Source organism: Cyprinodon tularosa, unplaced genomic scaffold (genome assembly GCF_016077235.1).
Source record: "Cyprinodon tularosa strain WSP-4 unplaced genomic scaffold, ASM1607723v1 ctg275, whole genome shotgun sequence".
Lineage (NCBI taxonomy): Eukaryota > Metazoa > Chordata > Actinopteri > Cyprinodontiformes > Cyprinodontidae > Cyprinodon > Cyprinodon tularosa.
Window position 1 is genome coordinate 1,356,551 of NW_024038980.1, and position 17,424 is coordinate 1,373,974.

Consider the following 17,424-nt stretch of genomic DNA (forward strand, 5'->3'; position numbering starts at 1 on the left):
TTTGCAAAGGAAGGTTGTCAGAGGAGAAATAAAAATAATTAGATTATAAACAGAAGATAAACAGATTTATCTGAGTCCTATTTTGATTTCCAGGGAAAAAGTAAAGAAAATTAGGGAAGTCAAATTTGTGATGAAATACAGAGATGGAAACTTGGGGGTACTTTGAAAAAATGAGGAGTAAAAAAATCTAGGCATTGGATGTTAGACAAGTAGGGAACAGAGAGGATATCAATATAAAAGTTATAGAAGAGAATAAAAAGGTGAAAAGAGTGATAACAGGAATACCAATTAACAAAAATCTGGGTTTATTTCATAATAACATTATTGGAGGCTATGTTAACAAGATACAGAGGCTTTATAAAAACATACAAGGAAAGGGTGACAAACATGTCACTGCTGATAGAGTCAGGTCTACCAAAAAGAGTCAAAATAGGTTTTATGAGAGAAAATCATTGCAAGAGGAGCTGAAAAGTTTTTGGGATTCAAAAGTTAGTTGGGAAGCTCTGTTACACGGTTGGAGATGGTGGGAAGAACAGGAGCACGTGGAGCATAATAGTTTAAGATATAATAAATAGTGATTATATTATATAAAGATATAGGATATTGGTTTATTATATTATAGATACAAAAGAAGTAGATACATTTATTGGTTAATATACTGTCATTTTGTTCCACAATCCAAACCAGTAGGTGCTGTGATGCACTTTCTAAATGTTTGCCAGCCGCAATTAACCTTCACAAAAGAAGAAGAAAAATGGGCATATTACTCACCTGTCCAAAAAAAGTTAAAAAACAAAATGCAATTCGCTGGGATTTACGTTTGTCCATTTATGTTTTGGATAAGTTATTCTACAGTTTATTTATTTATCGTTTACATATCAGCACCATTTTGATCTCAGTGCATCCTTTTTACCAGCTAAGTTTATAACTGCGGGTAACTGGAAAGGGGGTCAACAAAAAAATGAAGGATGGAAAGAACAAACTTTATCAATTAATCACTGAAAAAAAAGAAAATTCCTCATACACAACTGATGGTCATTTTAATGTCGTTTATTTAGAGTTCTAACACAACTACTCAAATGAAAACATATCTGAGGTACAAACTTGTTTACAGAGCCATCTTTACCACATTTGTCAACAGAACAAAGATTTTTTTTTCTCTTTCTTAGAATTCAAAATGTATTGAAAACCAATTCAAGGGCTCAATGAGCAATAGGCTTTAATATAGTTAATTTCAACATTCCATTCAGCATCCCACTTTTCTTTGAGTCCTTATTTCCTTATGTCATACCATCGTTACTTTCCCTTCCAACCTGATGTCTTTTTTTTTCTTTCCTTCATGCAATTCAGTCCTTCCCTGTCACCTTCCTTCCTCTCTTACTTGACTCCGTTGGTTATTCCTTCATTTCCTTCTTCATCCCTCAATTATTCTAGGTAATCTCAGTAACAACATTTTTTAAATACATTTCTTAAAAGTTATCTTGCACTCTTCAATCTGAGAAAAAGAATCAATAACATTCACTTGATTACATCTCACCAGCGTGTGATTGACGGAAAGTCAATCCACAGATCATACATTAGAAACGCCTCTCACCTGTGTGAATTTTCTTATACTGAACTAAATTTGATCTGCTGGTGAAACGTTTCCCACAGGTCAAACATAAGAAAAGCTTTTCTTGTCCATGAGTCTTCATATGCTTGGATAAAATTCCTCGACATAAGAATTCTTCTCCACAAGCAACACATGAGTGACGCTTCCTACCCTTGTCTTTGTACATATGGGCAGTCAAGTGATATTTCAAAGCAAAAGGCTTTTCACAGAACATACAGTGGAAAGGCTTCTCTCCTGTGTGAGTTATTGAGTGATTAGTCAAATTACTACGGTGGCTAAACAGTTTTCCACAGGTGCCACATGAGAAAGGCCTTTCACCTCTGTGAACCGTCATATGATAAGATACACCTCTTTCACATTTGAAACTTTTTCCACAGATCTTACACGATATAGGCTTTTTACGAGAGTGAGTTCTCATGTGCCTGGGTAAACTGCCTTTATGGGAAAACCTTTTTTCACAAGTCAAACAAGAGTACGGCTTCTCACCTGTGTGAATTCGCATGTGACCAACTGCTTTTGAACTGCGTACATTGTCACCTTGACTTGTGGTTTCAGGGCACCTCTCAATTTCCTTCAACTCTTCCTCTTTACTTTCTTCATAGTCACAATTGTATCTACTTTGCAGCTTTTGGTTCTCGAGTTCAGAGGCAATCTGGATGACAACATTTCCATTTGGATTTGGTTCACTGTGGTCTCTTTCTTCATAAGGAGGATTGACTGTAAATGTATCACTTTGCTGGTCCAGCCCAAGTTGGTCTTTCTCCAAACTGACATCGATCTCTTCCTCTTTAGTTTGTATAGTTTCTGGGACCTGGTGTTCATCTGCCATATGACAAGGTTCAAAATCCTTCTTTTCATCTGTTATCTGCCTAGGCTCTGATTCCTCATGTTCCTCATTAACATGGAAAGATTCTGGTCCTTCTTCATTGTTGTTCATCTCCTGAATTTCTATTTCATCCATGCACTCTTTAATCTGCACAAGTTCTATTTCTTTCGGGTCCTGGCCTTTTTCCTTCTCTCTCTGCTGCAGATCTGGTTTTTCTTGGTCCAAACTTAAGTTCCTCTCCCCATTACAGAACAGCTTGTCATTGACCACCTCCTTCTTAATGCCCCCCTTGCGGCTTCCTGGACCTTTTTCAAAAATGTATAAAAATGGAAAAAGATGGATTTTGTTTTGGATAGAAAACTTTGAGGCAAAAAGTGAAAATGTCTCTGTAAAGTGCCCTTTGAGATGACATGTGTTGTGAATTAGATTATAAGTAAACTTAATTTTAAATGATCTGCTTTTGAAATTTAGAAAACAGAAAAGTTACTGGGGCTGCATGGTGGGACATTCGGTATCACTGTTGCCTTGTAATCTGAAAATGCAAACTAAAGGTCCCCAGTCATTGTGAAATACCTAACACTGATAAACCCTTACAGATACTGTAAGCAGCACTTTACAAGCTTTTCTTTTTAAAGATCATCCTGTTAAAATTTCTTTCTAATGTAACAACTTTTTTTCTTTCAATAAAATATCTGTTAAAAAAAAACTATCAATCAATCCACAAAAGCTTCAGACTATGACACATTCATATTATAGGTTCTATATTTAAAAGATAATTCAAATTAACAATTAAACCCAGTTATCTTTAAAAAAAATACCTATATAATAATACATCATACAATTAATGAAATGACTGTATAAATTAATTCATCTTTGTGTGTCTGATGCAATAGTTTCAGATCCAGTAGGTGGCAGTATTGAGCAACAGGTCTCACTCAATTTTCAAGTGCTCACAGTTAAACAATAAAATGACTCCAAGACTTAATTTTAGCAAAGCGATCAATAAAAAAAAAACATTAATACACCTGATGATTGTTAGCTTACCTATTCTCTGTATTTCTATTCGAGGTTGCAATAAGATTTCCAACAGTTTGTGCTCTTCCTCGTACTGGACGATTTTTTTATTAATCTCTGTAAATATTTCCTCGGCGGCAGCGTCCAGCCGCTCTTTGATAAACCCTCTCAGAAACTGAGCTAAAGACATTATTGTGGCTGCAGAAACAGAAATTAACAAATCTAATCATCCGACTAACGGTGCTTCGTGGGATGACATAGGCTAACGTGGCATTCTTCTTGTGTTCTAATATGGCGGATCGCAAGGCACTTAAGGCGCATACCGCCCCCTACTGTACATGAGTGTGTAGCAACATCACGTCCCATCTATCAAATTCAGTTTTTTAATTTTGTACAATCCATAATAACAAGATAAATAAATAATGTTTTCCTTAATCTGTAAATCTCCTTTATAATTCCTTCATTTCCCAATATTCTATTAAGACTCCATTCTTTTCCTCTCCTTCCAACCATTCTTCTCAATTTCTCCCTTTTCAGGTTCATAAGTTTTACAGTTCATCAGTACATGTTCCACGTTTTCTTTCTCTCCACATCCTTCAAGTTTATCACTATTCCCCCTCCCTATTAAATATAAAATGTCATTTAAATAGGTATGACCCACTTTTAATCTGATCATTATTACTTCTTCCCTTCTGTTTCTCTTATTAATATTTGTATTTAATACTGACCTTCGTATTTTATATAATGCTCTTTCTTTCTTATCTTCATTCCACCATTTTTGCCATTTTTTAACTCTTAATAATTGATTTTCTTTCCCCTTTCCCCAAAGGTAATTTTAATGTATATATATATATATATACATATATATATATATATATATATATATATATATATATATATATATACATATATATATATATATATATATATATATATATATATATATATATATATATATATATATATATATATATATACCTATACCTATGTATATATATAAAAAAAAACTTAAATTAATATTAGGCTACGAAAGTAGTCCAAATTAAAAAACGAAATATTATCTACGCTAAAACAGGGGAACGCTTCTGATTGCACAGAGTTTTTTGATTTGTGGAACCCTGGGAAATGTACGTTAACAACGTTAGGCTTTCTTTTATTTTATCTTTTAATCAGAAAGCCAAAGACTCCTTAAAGAAGATGTTTTACAAAATGAAACCAGGTGAAACAGAAATGTTTCCTCTTGAGGAGTTCTGAATGGAGAATATTGACAGACAAATGCAAAATGTTTACATATTTTTTACAATCTTGGTATATTTCCTGCTTTAAGTGGGTCACTCTGTCGGCTAATGGCACATTTTAGTGGCCCTATACTCCAGTTAATGATTAATCAATTACTAAATTAGTTGACGATTATTCAAATAATCGGTTAATATGATTGTTTCAACCCTGGATAAAATACATGAAATGGGCTACACAGAGTGACTACAGCCCAGATGTACAACTTATATAGTGAAGTTAATATTTCAAAATGCTCAGTGTCAGTTCCTCTTATAGTTCCAGTGCACATGTAAATACAATACATTTATTTGCTGTCCGTTGAATGTATTATTTTGCATGACACAGAGAGAGCATATTAGATAAAAATAGGAATGGGGTTTACTTCTGTTTACCTCTGCACAATTCTATATCTTCAAAAGAAAACACAGGATAAATCCACATATAACAGACATAATTACACTATATTTGGTTAAATAGACACTGACTTAGTCGCTGGTAAGTTTAAATGCAAACCTTTTCAAAGTGGAAAAAAGTCCTAATTGCACATTCATCAGAGCCAGTGATGCTTTAAACATTGATAAACAGCATCTAGTGAGTGTAGTGCTTATACAGGGTTCTTTCAGCATAAGGCAAGTTAAATTCAAGACTTAAAACTTTTTAATGCCACTTGAAATAAAAATTTAAGACCAAATTGACAAGAAACACAAGAAAAACCTGCTTGCGACAACTTAACCCAAAGGTTTATTTTAACATAAATCCCTGCACTAATGTTTAAAATTTTGAAAAGCTTCCCATACAGGAAGAAAGCTAAAACCACACAGATGACAGATATATTTTAACAACTATTTAATTGAATTCAAAAACTTTGCTTTAGCAGGGAACAAAACAAATCCGTTTTTAAGGCCACAACATAACCAGTGTTAAGTCTTTTTTGCAGCTATTTTTCTTTGTATCATTTTCTTAGTATGTTTGATTTGGTGATAAGTGGAGGCGTTGCAGAGACAAGGGTGGAACTGCCTTAATTCCCATCTTTCCGAGCTTGAATAGCTTCTTGCACAAAATCCATTGTGCCTCATGTATGTTCCCTGGTACTGGTTTTAGCCATGGAGAAAACTCTTGGCTGGATAACCAATTTTGTTACATTTACACTTGCTCATATTTTCCAGACAAAAAGTAAATGGCGCATCTCCCAAATGTCGCGAAAACAACAACGCTTTTATTGGTTCCGCTATCAAATTCAATGCCTTTTAAGACTTTTTAAGAACCCGTGGGAACCCTTTTATAAGATTTGTATTAATGTAGGAAGAAATGCTGCTGTTCTCTTCAAAAAAACAAAAAGTGTCCTGATGCTCACATTAAGCATAAAAAAGAGCATGCATATTTTTGCATAGGACCAATGACATCAGAGCAATGAAACTGAAGACCAATGGTGTTCCTACCAAAGTTGAAATCAAACCTACGCCCTTGGTTTATATCAGTGCACGAATCTTACAAGTAAATAGGCAGAACTAGCTGGCCATAACCAGATGGGGATCAGGACCATGCCACATAGAGAGATCACATAAACATGCATTATAAAAATGTATGGGTATTTTATAGATTACTTAGTAGACTAGTGTCTTTTAGAGAAAACACCCACTGCCTGATACACAGGGAGATCATCTACTTTGCATATGGAAAATGCAACCTAATGAAGGGAGACTGAGCCTATGAAATAAACTGATTTAATCAAAAGACTTCTTAGCAGGGCTTTATGAAATACCCCTTCTGAGAAACAAGCTTACACCTTCTTACCTCAGTGAGTTTTTGTGTAATCAGTTAAATCAACACTTTGAGTGAAACACGCACCGCAGATTTCACACAAATACATCTTCTTTACTGTGAGTTCTCATATGTACAGTCAAATGACCTCCTTGACGAAAGTTTTTTCCACAAGTCGGACATGAGAAAGGCCTCTCATCTGTGTGAGTTCTGATGTGTCGAGATAAATTTCTCTTATCACTAAATGGCTTTCCACAAGTTAAACAGAGAAAAGGCTTCTCACCAGTGTGAGTTCTCATGTGCTGAGATAAGGTTCCATTATGCCTGAAACTTTTACCGCAGGTCAGACAGGAAAAAGGTTTTTCACCTGTGTGAGTTCTTATGTTTTTTTAAAATCATTAGTAGGGTAAAACTTTTTCCACAAATCACGCAGGGGAAAGGCTTTTCTCCTGTGTGAATTCGGTTGTGAACAGTCAAATGACTTTTTTGCCGAAAACTTTTTCCACAGACTGTGCACAAGAAAAGCCTTTCTCCCGTGTGAATTCTCATGTGTTCAGTTAAATAGGTACGAGCTAAACGTTTTCCACAAACTTTACAGGAACAAGATGTGTGTTTATTTTTCTGTTCTTTTAGTCTAAGGTTGTCTCCTTTGTCACTTCTACCCCCATCGCCATTTGATCCTGAACCCTCAGCATCAATTATTTTATTATACTGGTTTTCATGCAGCTTGTTGCTGTTTGCGTCCGTTCCTCTTTCCTCATAAGTTATAACAAAGGTATCACCAGTGTTGTGCCTGAACGCGTTCATTGAACGAAAGTTCATGAACTCGTTCATATTTTGGGCGAACGTGAACTGAACGTACCGTATTACTGCCTGGTGAACGTTATTGTGAACTCGTTCATTCTGGTGTCTGTGAACAGCACGCTCTCTCAGTTCAGCTCCGTTCAATAGGTTGCCAGATTTCTATAGAGTCCTCCAGGCGAAACCCCGGCTAAATCACACCATAAACAGGCCTTAATATGTAGCGGGGAAAACACCCAATCTGGCAACACCAGCTACCAGCGTCGTAGCCTACAGCCGCGTGCGTCATCAAAACAAAATGCAGCGCGGAAGCTACAGCAGCATGTAGGCTACCGTGGAGGCGACAAAACAGCAGTATGATCACTTAAAACAGGTTTATGACCAGGTGGTCGGTGAGGACGATGGCAACAAGTTTGCCCGCCGGCTTTCAGTAAAAAAATCCGCACTTCAGTAACCTTAAATTCCTACCTCAGCCTGGTCCCTCAGTTTGTGTTAGTAAAATCTTCTTGAGCGGAGGTCTTCAACAGGGGATCCGCGACCCCTAGGGGGTCTACGGAGGTACTGCATGAGGGTCTGCATGGTTAGTTGATATTTTTATATTGCCCCCCTGCAATTTTTTCCCCCACTAATTGAAATGTCTTTAAATCCACATTAACATGAAACCAACACGCTGTAGTAAACAGATAAATGGAGACAAAAGATGTCTTTCAGTCATCAATGCACACATTCAGCGACACACAGGAGCTCTTTCAAGCTGGGCACCGTTTCCTTCACAACAACCAGGAATCAGAATCAGAAAAACTTTAATAATCCCAGGGAGAAGTTAATTTCTTTACATTACTCCATCTGTAATAGAGTGACTATAGGACACAATTTCATACAATATATATAGTTAGGGGGTCCCCGCTCCATCAGTTTGGGGGTCCTTGGTCTGGAAAACATAGAAGACCCCTGTTCTTGAGGGTTTTACTATCCATGTAACTTGTTTGTTAAACCTGCCTGGTATAATTTTCCAGGATTCCTTTTTAGTATGTATTGAAATGGAATTTCAAATGGAAAAAATTATTAAAATAAAAAAAAAACATTTGCACCTTAAAGACTACTTTCCTATTTTTCTTTTAATAATTACTCATAAAAAAGACCATTCAAGCAGCACATTTTTCCTGATGTTTTTGAGAATATACTGTAGGGGTGAAAGCTGCAGCTGCTACTAGTGTGAAGTGAATGGACAGCAACAAAGCGTTAAAGCAACAATGGGGAAATGCTGTCCCCTCAATGCTAATGTAAACCCTGGTTGGATAAGGATTCAAAACTGGATATGAAGATGAAATCTGACGCACAGTTTCAGAGTTATAACTGATAAAATAATTGCTGTCTGTGGTTCTACAGTAGGCTATGGAGTAATTGAGCAATATATGAAAAAAAAAAAGAACTATGAACTAGTTCATTTTTTGGTTTTGAATTATGAACTATGAACTGAACTAGTTCATTTTAAAATGTGTGAACTGAACTTTGAACTAGTTCACGTAGAAAGAGAACTTTCCCAACACTGGGTATCACTCTCCTGCTTGATTTCAAGCTCTTCCTCTAGACTGATGCAGAGTTCCTCCTGTTCATCCTTTATTTCTGTAGATTCTGGCTCCTCCTGTTCCACTCTTCTTTTCAGAAATTCTAGTTTTGCTTGATCCTCTTTTAGCTCCCAAGGCGCTGCTTTTTGATTATCCGTTATCGTGGGTGATGCTGGTTCCACCTGGTATTCGACAATCTGTATTGCTTCACCTTCATCTGGGTTTTCTTCTCCCCCCACAGGATCTAGTTCTTCGTTGTTTTCTTGAATCTGGAGAGGTTTGACTGTTTCTTGTCGGTATTTTAATTGTGGAGGCCCTGGTTCCTCTTGGTTGAGTCTTTGCTGGTTGCAGAAACAATGGTGAAGATGAAGTCTATCCTCCCTTTGGACAATTTGCTGTTGGTTTTCTGAACAGGAAAAGGGATGAAATGTTTATTAACATTGTTAGGTTTTATTATTTATACATCATGTGCATTGTTATTTTGTTAGTCAGATTAGACAGAGCAGAAGGCCTTCCTTCACATTGTGGATGTCAAGGTGTGTACGGAGGTCATCTAATCGGGACAGCCTTCGTGTCTTTAAGAATACACAGAATATGGGCACATCTTGGAGCCGGTCTGAGAGGAGAGCTACTGTATCTGTAACCCTGAAGCATAGAAGCAAGCTGCATGGAGTTCAAGACATGGATGGCGTGTCAGTTTCTGATACGGACAGCTAAGCATCCACATGATGCAACACAGACTCAGAAGGTATAAGAAGCAGATGATGTTGTTCGGGGCTCAAACTTTGCCGGACGCTCGCGGACGTGATTTTTGAGACCACAGCTGTGCAAGCTCTAAGCATTTTTCTCTGTCCTGTAACGACCTGATCTGGAATAAACTCTGTTACTTTTTACTCCTGTTTTTATAGTCCTTAATAGTCTTGATCATGATTAAATGAGCACACACTGCTGATTGAAAACATTTTGTTTATATAAGAAAATTGCAGTGACTGATCCAGATTATTTTTATTGACATACTAATTGGGCTTTACTAAAAGCCCCACGGTAAAAATGCTACCAACTTCTTAGGAGATTTGTGTTGGACTAAACTGATTCTTTCTTCGAGTAAAATTAAGACTATATTGAATAAGAGCTGTATGTCTCAGTATATTTATAATAATTATTTCTAATTTGATTTTTAAACAGATTTCTTGTATTATAGACATTAAAGTCTATAATGAGCCAGAAGTTGCTGAATCCAGCAGAACAGAAAGCACCACAACCCATTGGGTACCTGAGTGAAGACCTTTACCACACATAAGGAGTCCATGGCTAACAGCAGTAGGACGTCAGTTTAAGCTACAAATTGAGTGCCAATGATAGAGAGACCAAAGCTCCCTGTTTTGGGCCCCCTGTCCCAAATATTATGGTATTTGTGAATGTTAATTTTGTTTTGACTGAGCTAATCCTTGCCATAATGAAGGTTTGATATTTCATTGTTGACTGTGGTCTAAAATAAAAAATGGAAGTGAATCGTTTTTTTTTCCTGTACTAAAAACGAGAAGTACAAAATGACAAGCAGATATTGACTTTTTGAGTTATCTTTGCAAATGGTTTCTCCAAATATGAATAGGAGATGAGAAAAAAGAAAGTTGGGTAGAGGTTTTCATTTATTCAGCTACTAAATCTAAAGTATGCAATGTGTTTTTATCAGATTAATCAACAGCAATTAAACATGTGAGAAACTGATGTTGGCTTTATGTTTGAAGTTCAACAGCAAATATGAATAATATGTTTTAGAATCACAACTTACAGCATGAACAAAAAAATGAACAAGATGGCTCTATGGAAGATGGGGATTGTCTTTCATGAATGTAAATTGTAGGCATCGTGAGAACACAGGCAGCGGATTTGACTTAGTGAAATGGAGAAGAAAAGAAATCAAAAGATCTTGTCATTAATCTTTATTTCATCTCAATTTAACCCCCGTTTCCTCAGTTACATTATAAAATATGGTTTTACGATAATAATTTTGACCGTAAAGTGCGATCGAAGGGACTTTTCTGCAGGTGTGAGAAGAGTAAAACCCCAGTAGTGTCCCTGATGGTTCATACCTATCCTCTGTAGGTTTGTTTCAGGTTTCCAGCTGATTTCCAGCAGCCTTCGATGACGATCCAGCTCTTCTTCATACTTGACGATGATTTTATCAAACTCTGTGAATATTTCTTCAGCAGCATCGGTCAGACGCGCCCGAATAATCTCTCTCAGCGACCGAGAGGTGGGCATTGTTGCTCGAAAGACACATAAAACAACAAAGCAAAGCTAACTCTGTTAATGAGTGTGCAGGTGAAAATTCTCACTCATCCAATCTGCCAGTGGAAGCTAAGATTCTTCTTCATGTTTGACGCAGGGGTTTCTAAGTAGCGTCTCAACTCACTGTTGCCACCTGCTGGAGAAAAATACAAATGGCACATTCCAGGTTCAAAACAAGAGGTTTGATTCCAACGGCTGATTATTAATCTTCATTTCTATTTTTTATTTAGATTCTTACAGTCATTGAGCAGAAATACATTTGTTTAATGTTCCTTCAGGATCAATTAAGTATCTTTAACTATAATTAACCCTTTTAGATCTTTTCTTCATACATTTTGTAATTGCTTATGAGAGCCGCAAACTTAATGAAAATAGGATTTATTGCCTCTATATTAATTGTTGGAACAGTAAACAACATACTGAAATTGGTATTTGGAAAAGAAAGTGTAATTTTACTTGAGTTAACTAGATATCAGACCCTAACTGCTCATATCAGCACATTCTATTAAATATTGAGGGTGAAAATAGAGAAAATCAAATAAATGAATATACCGTTTGATAAATAAATCTGAATGCAACATTACACAAACATACCGTAGATGTACAAATTATTTATTTAACATCATTGAATAATTTAACATTCTAATAAATTATAAAACGCACAATTTGGTAATGTTCCTTTAAATAATAAAATATATCATTAAAAATGTTAGAATATTTAGATCATATTATTTCTATACATTTATATATGTATTATATTAAAAAAATAGTAACATAATATATATATTATAATAATATATTTAAACTGCCAATTTAACCCATCAAACTCTTTAACCAAGGTTAAAGACTGAGGGCTAGATTTGCTGATGAAGATTCTCAGCCATCCAGGTCATAGCCATTCCGTAAAAGTAAAAAAAAAACAATCCACTGGACTTTGTTTCCAAGGTTTGAAGACGTTTCGCTTCCCCTCCAGGAAGCTTTCTCAATTCAAATGTCTGGATTCGCAGTGAGTTTGAGTCGAAATAGATGAAATGTCTTCAAACCTTGGAAACCAGGTCCAGTGGATTATTTTTTAAACTTTTACGGAATGAGGGCTAAATTCTTTGTGTGGATATTCATGTGTCGAGCTAAATTTCCTGCTTCACCGAAATGTCTTCCACAGATGGTACATGGCAGAGGTTTCTCTCCTGTGTGCGTTCTCATGTGCCGGGTTAGAGAAATCTGCACAGTAAAACTTTTTCCACAAGTCGAACATGAGAAAGGCTTCTCACCTGTGTGGGTTCTCATGTGAACAGTCAAGTGACAGCTTTGACTAAATTTCTTTCCACAAGTCACACATGAGAAAGGCTTTTCACCCGTGTGGGTTCTCGTATGACGGATTAATGCCATACTCATGGTAAAACTTTTTCCACAAGTTAAACACGAGAAAGGTTTCTCACCGGTGTGGGTTCTCATATGAACCTTCAAATGACCGCTTTGACTAAATTTTTTTCCGCAGGTCACACAGGAAAATGGCTTTTCCCCTGTATGAGTTCTGACATGTTTAAGAAAATTAGTCCGACCAAAAAGTTTACCACAAAATCTACAAGAACAGAGATTCTGATTTGTGCTTGTTATCTTACATCTTTTTACATTTGGAAGTTTTACACTCTCATTGTAACCTCTGATGCTTTGATGACTTGTTTTCTGTTTGGGTTCTTTATTTGATCCTGAGTCATTTCTTATCTCTTGGTTCTCGGATTCACAAGAGATCTGAACAAGGTGTTGGTCTCTATGGTCTTTTTCCCCATAAGTAGAATTTACCGAAATGGTATCAGTTTCCTGCTTCAATTCAAGCTGCTCTTTCTCCAAACCAATAACAAATTCCTCTTCTTCGTCCTTTATCTGTGGGAGTTCTACATCCATCACTTCCTCCTGAGGTTCTGCTTCAACCTGCATCTCTTTTGTTTGCTGAGGACTCATAATGGAATTTCTGTTCTGGTGGCAGAACTGCAGGTCGTTGATTTCCTCCTCCTCCTTGCAGACATAATGCCATGGAAGATCTGGACAAGCAAGCAAAGGAATGTTTTGATTTACAGTACATGATGGTGAGAAAAAATCATGTAACTCAAGAGGCTTTTAAAAACATTGAACCCTAAAATTTTTGAGTAACTATAGACAGATCTGCTAACAGAAATAAAATCGAAAAGCTGACCCTTTCTTTATGTTTATAAACATCAGACAAGCTCTCCAGTAAGATTTTATTGTTAGTAACCCAACCTTCAAAACCTATTTCTTATAGACAGCTTAAAACAGAATGTAAAAATGACTGTCATATGTTCATAATAAATAATAAATTCTAAATTAATGTTTCAAAAAACAAACAAAAAGCTAAATTTTGCCTTCTGAAATCAAAAGGGTTACATTTGAGATACATTATATGTGCGATTTTTCTTATTTACCACAAACATTGCAATAATCATATGAATTTTTTACTTCTTATTAAGTTTCAAGAACTTTAGACATTATGGTTTTCTTTGAAGATTTTTAAGCATCGTTCATACCAATACTCTGAAGGTTTATTTGGGGTTTCAAGCAGATTTCCAGCAGTCTGCGCTGACGATCCAGCTCTTCCTCATATTGGACGATAATATTATCAAACTCTGTGAATATTTCCTCTGCAGCAGCGGTCAGTCTATCTTTGATAAACTCCCTTAAAGGCTGAGCTGAAGACATGGTTGCTACGGACACAGAAATAAGCAGCCTTAACGACAGGAGAACACATCTAAGCTAGCTCTGCTAGCAGGTCCAGGCAGTCTGCTTCCTATCAGGCCAGAAAGAATTATTATCGCCACCTGCTGGACGGATGTATGACTCCACACCTCCACTTCTTCGTTTCTTGATTTCCGGCAGTCTAGGCATACTGAGTGCAGTGCTGCCCCCCTCAGGTCATAACGTATAAACAATTATCAAAACTTTATTATTAGAATAGAGCCAACACTCCTCTATTTTCCAATATATTCCAGTTGTTTTTTTGTTTTTTGTTTTTGTTTTTTTAAAAGACAACCCAAATTACCTTCCATTTTTGGGGAAGCTCCATATAACAATATTGCTCTTAATGAAAATGGGGAGTGTTGGCTGAGAAGGTTACAAGTACCCAGTTCGATCCCCACAGCCTCCATTCTGGCTCTCTGAGGAAGACCCTTTAACCCCGCGGTTCTCAAAGTGTGTGGCGCGACCCACTGGTGGGGAATTCAGACGTGACAGGTGGGGCGCGCCAAGTTCCGGTGTGTGTGTGTGTGTGTGTGACTATAAATGTAGAACGTGTGAGAGCAAACTGTCCTTATAGCTGTATGTTGCCGCTTTTTAGACCAATCAAACCCACAAAGTAATCATTACTAGCCTACATGCAGTCTAATTAAAAGAACATTAGATATGAGAAAAATTTCCCCTGGAACTGAAGTGCCAAAATAATGATTGACGTGACGTCTGCATATTATTTGTAACAGAATAAACTTTCGCGCCCCAGTGTTGCCAACTCAGCGACTTTGTCGCTATATTTCAGACCCCTCCAGCGACTCTTTTTCAAAAAAACAAATCTAGCGCCTTTTGGAGACTCTTACGTGAAAGCACGTATCGTTCCTTTTCTTGTCCTCCAGCGGCAGGTGCTGCCGTGGGGCGCCTCCCCCATCCCCACCCCGTTCTCCCCCGCTATCGCAGGAGTCCCTATCAGCGCTGCAGTCAGAGCAGAGACACAGCATGTTTAACTTTTGCGTCCAGACTGCAAATAAAGCGCACATGCGCCGGGATTGACGGCGCAGGTTGATCATAAATAACTGAATTTGAAATATTTTATCTTAAATAAATAACGGCGTTTGATTCACACAGCCACATGTTCATGTTTCTGGTTAGGAGTGGAGAGGGAGTATCCACTCATCGGGCAGAGAGCTGTGTGCATTCTTCTTCCCTTTGCCACATCATATCTCTGTGAGATGGGCTTTTCAGCTGCTGCTTCAATGAAAACAAAATACAGATCTCAGCAGAACATTGAGCATGACTTGAGAGTGGCAGTATCAAGCCTGCAACCCCGTTTTGAGAAACTGCAATGCAAAACAGGCTCATTGCAGCCACTAATGCAGGGATAAATAGACCTGTCTTGCCAGATGGATTTCACTTCTTTTCTTTTATTAACAGATTGCAGAGTGGCACTTTAATTTTTTCTATCTTTGAGCTTGATACAAATTTTGACACAGCTGCATTTTTATTTTCTTTATTTTTGAGCTTGCTGTTATTTGATGTAGATTTGTATTTAGATACTACTTGTTACTTCAATAAAATTGGAACATTTTAAGATTGTTGAATATTTCATTAGCATTGTGTTGGGGCGATGGGGACAGGCGGGGCTTGAAAATTCCCCCTTGTCCAAAGTGGGGAATGACAGAAAAAGTTTGAGAACCACTGCTTTAACCCCACACTGCTCCCCGGGTGCTACACAATGGCAGCCCTCTGCTCCCCAAGGGGGTGGTTTAAATGCAGAGGTAAATTTCTCCAAAATGAGATCAATAAAGTTAAATTAAAATCAATTGCATCCCAGAGCAGTCAATGCACTAAAGATAATCCTTCTTTCTACTGAGTACAGAGGTCCCAGCAACATCACATGAACAACTATTTCATAGATGCCACAAAACACACATCACCCATCACATGGAGAAACTGTTTAACCCAAAATATCCCAGCCTAAGCCTAGCCAACCTCCGCTCATCTTTTCGCCAAAAACTCTCTTTTCTGATGTTGAAATGATGGAAAAAAATATGTTTTCATAAAGTCGTCACCAGACATCCTTTACATCTTTCCTGAACTCATTTACTAAAATGAATATCTAGATTAGGCCACAACCAATGTACACTTACTGGCCAGTTCGCTGGGGTAACAACATCATTATTAGTGCTTCTCCAGCCCCCTTTAACTTCACCATACAATATATTGTTTAGCCCCAACTTTTATACATCTTAAATCTAAAAGGGTTTCCTCTGATTCAACCAAAAGTGTAGGAATTGGGGTAGCTCTAAAGGCTCAAATATCAATCTTAATGTTGAGCATATCTAAGTTGGTCATCCATCATAAGTCCAAGAAACAGAAATAAATGACTTGACTCTGTCAAGATGTTCACCATACAGAGTAAGAGTCTGCTCACCCATACATTTACATGTTTGATATGTATTTCACACTACCTGACCAGGACTTTTAAATGGAAGACTAACAGGTTTTAATGAATGACTGGCTTTCATTCCAAGAACCGTAAGCTTGGAGTGAAAACCAGAGAAACTCTGTTACCATGGGGCTAAATGAGCTGTAATCAGTCATTGTTGAAGAAGAGCCAAACTTTTATTATTTTACATATTATTATTGTCTTTTCCTAGTCCAGGTGGAACTATTAAGATGATTTACTGCTAAAAAAAAAAATCTCCAACAGAAACAGCCTTCTATGCACATAAACAAAAGTGTTGGTATGCCACATTCAATGAAATAAAAAAAACCTAAAGATCAGAGAAATAACTTGAATCCAATAAAAATAATATACATTTAAAAAATCAATGAAAATAAACAAATGAAAGATATACATTTCTATTCAGCCCCGCTTAAAATAATTATTTAAAAACAATTCTGATGAAACAAGCCTGGAAAACAATGATGGTATCCTTAATATTTTTGTTCCTCCATCTCTTGACTCAATCACAGCAATCAAGCGATTCCTGTAACCGTCAATAAGACTTCTGTTCCCCTCAGCAGGTATTCTGAGCAAACAGCTCCAGTTGTCTTTGGTTAATGCTGCCTTTATGGTGCAGCAGGGATAGATAGTGCTTCTGAAAATCAAATGTTTTGCTTTTTAAAAACAATATTCACATAACAATGTCTTATGAGTGCACAGTAAACAATGCACAATGCAACCTACCAACTAAGTCAAGGATTCAGTTGTAGAAATGTTTTTTCTGATTTGCAAAAAATAATAATAAATATGGCTTTAAGAAAACTGCACCGAAAATGCCATTGTTCAACAGTCAGCCCTTAAAAAACAGATGAAAGTCCGTCACAGAAAAGAGGCCATGAAGCATAAGATTTCTGACTGTTTTTTATGGTGGTGAAGTGCTTGCTTGATTCTTTAAAGCTCATTCAGGTGGTATATACGGCTTAGATTTCAGCGACAGAGCTTCTCTTTGTGTGTTTATGTCATGGCCATAGGTTTGCATAGGGACCATAGGGACATGTCCCTACCAACATTTTGGACCGGCCTT

At 36.9% G+C, this 17,424-nt stretch overlaps 3 protein-coding genes across 3 annotated transcripts; all 3 read right to left on the reverse strand.

Annotated features, from left to right (window-relative positions):
- Nucleotides 1-1,054: 1,054 nt before the first annotated feature.
- LOC119786588 (gastrula zinc finger protein XlCGF8.2DB-like) lies at nucleotides 1,055-3,239 on the reverse strand. The gene has a single exon (XM_038290049.1). The coding sequence runs from the start codon at nucleotides 2,571-2,573 to the stop codon at nucleotides 1,578-1,580; it is 996 nt and encodes a 331-aa protein (XP_038145977.1). The 5' UTR covers nucleotides 2,574-3,239; the 3' UTR covers nucleotides 1,055-1,577.
- Nucleotides 3,240-6,809: 3,570 nt separating this feature from the next.
- On the reverse strand, nucleotides 6,810-11,920 carry LOC119786587 (zinc finger protein 90-like). Its single transcript, XM_038290048.1, has 3 exons — nucleotides 10,954-11,920; nucleotides 8,853-9,266; nucleotides 6,810-7,273 (listed from the first exon to the last, which is right to left on the reverse strand). The coding sequence occupies exons 1-3, from the start codon at nucleotides 11,123-11,125 to the stop codon at nucleotides 6,855-6,857; spliced, it is 1,005 nt and encodes a 334-aa protein (XP_038145976.1). The 5' UTR covers nucleotides 11,126-11,920; the 3' UTR covers nucleotides 6,810-6,854.
- A 15-nt stretch (nucleotides 11,921-11,935) lies between these two features.
- On the reverse strand, nucleotides 11,936-13,984 carry LOC119786585 (zinc finger protein 699-like). The gene is made up of 2 exons (XM_038290047.1): nucleotides 13,696-13,984; nucleotides 11,936-13,194 (listed from the first exon to the last, which is right to left on the reverse strand). Exons 1-2 carry the CDS (start codon nucleotides 13,865-13,867, stop codon nucleotides 12,233-12,235), a joined length of 1,134 nt encoding a protein of 377 aa, XP_038145975.1. The 5' UTR covers nucleotides 13,868-13,984; the 3' UTR covers nucleotides 11,936-12,232.
- Between the last annotated feature and the right edge of the window lie 3,440 nt (nucleotides 13,985-17,424).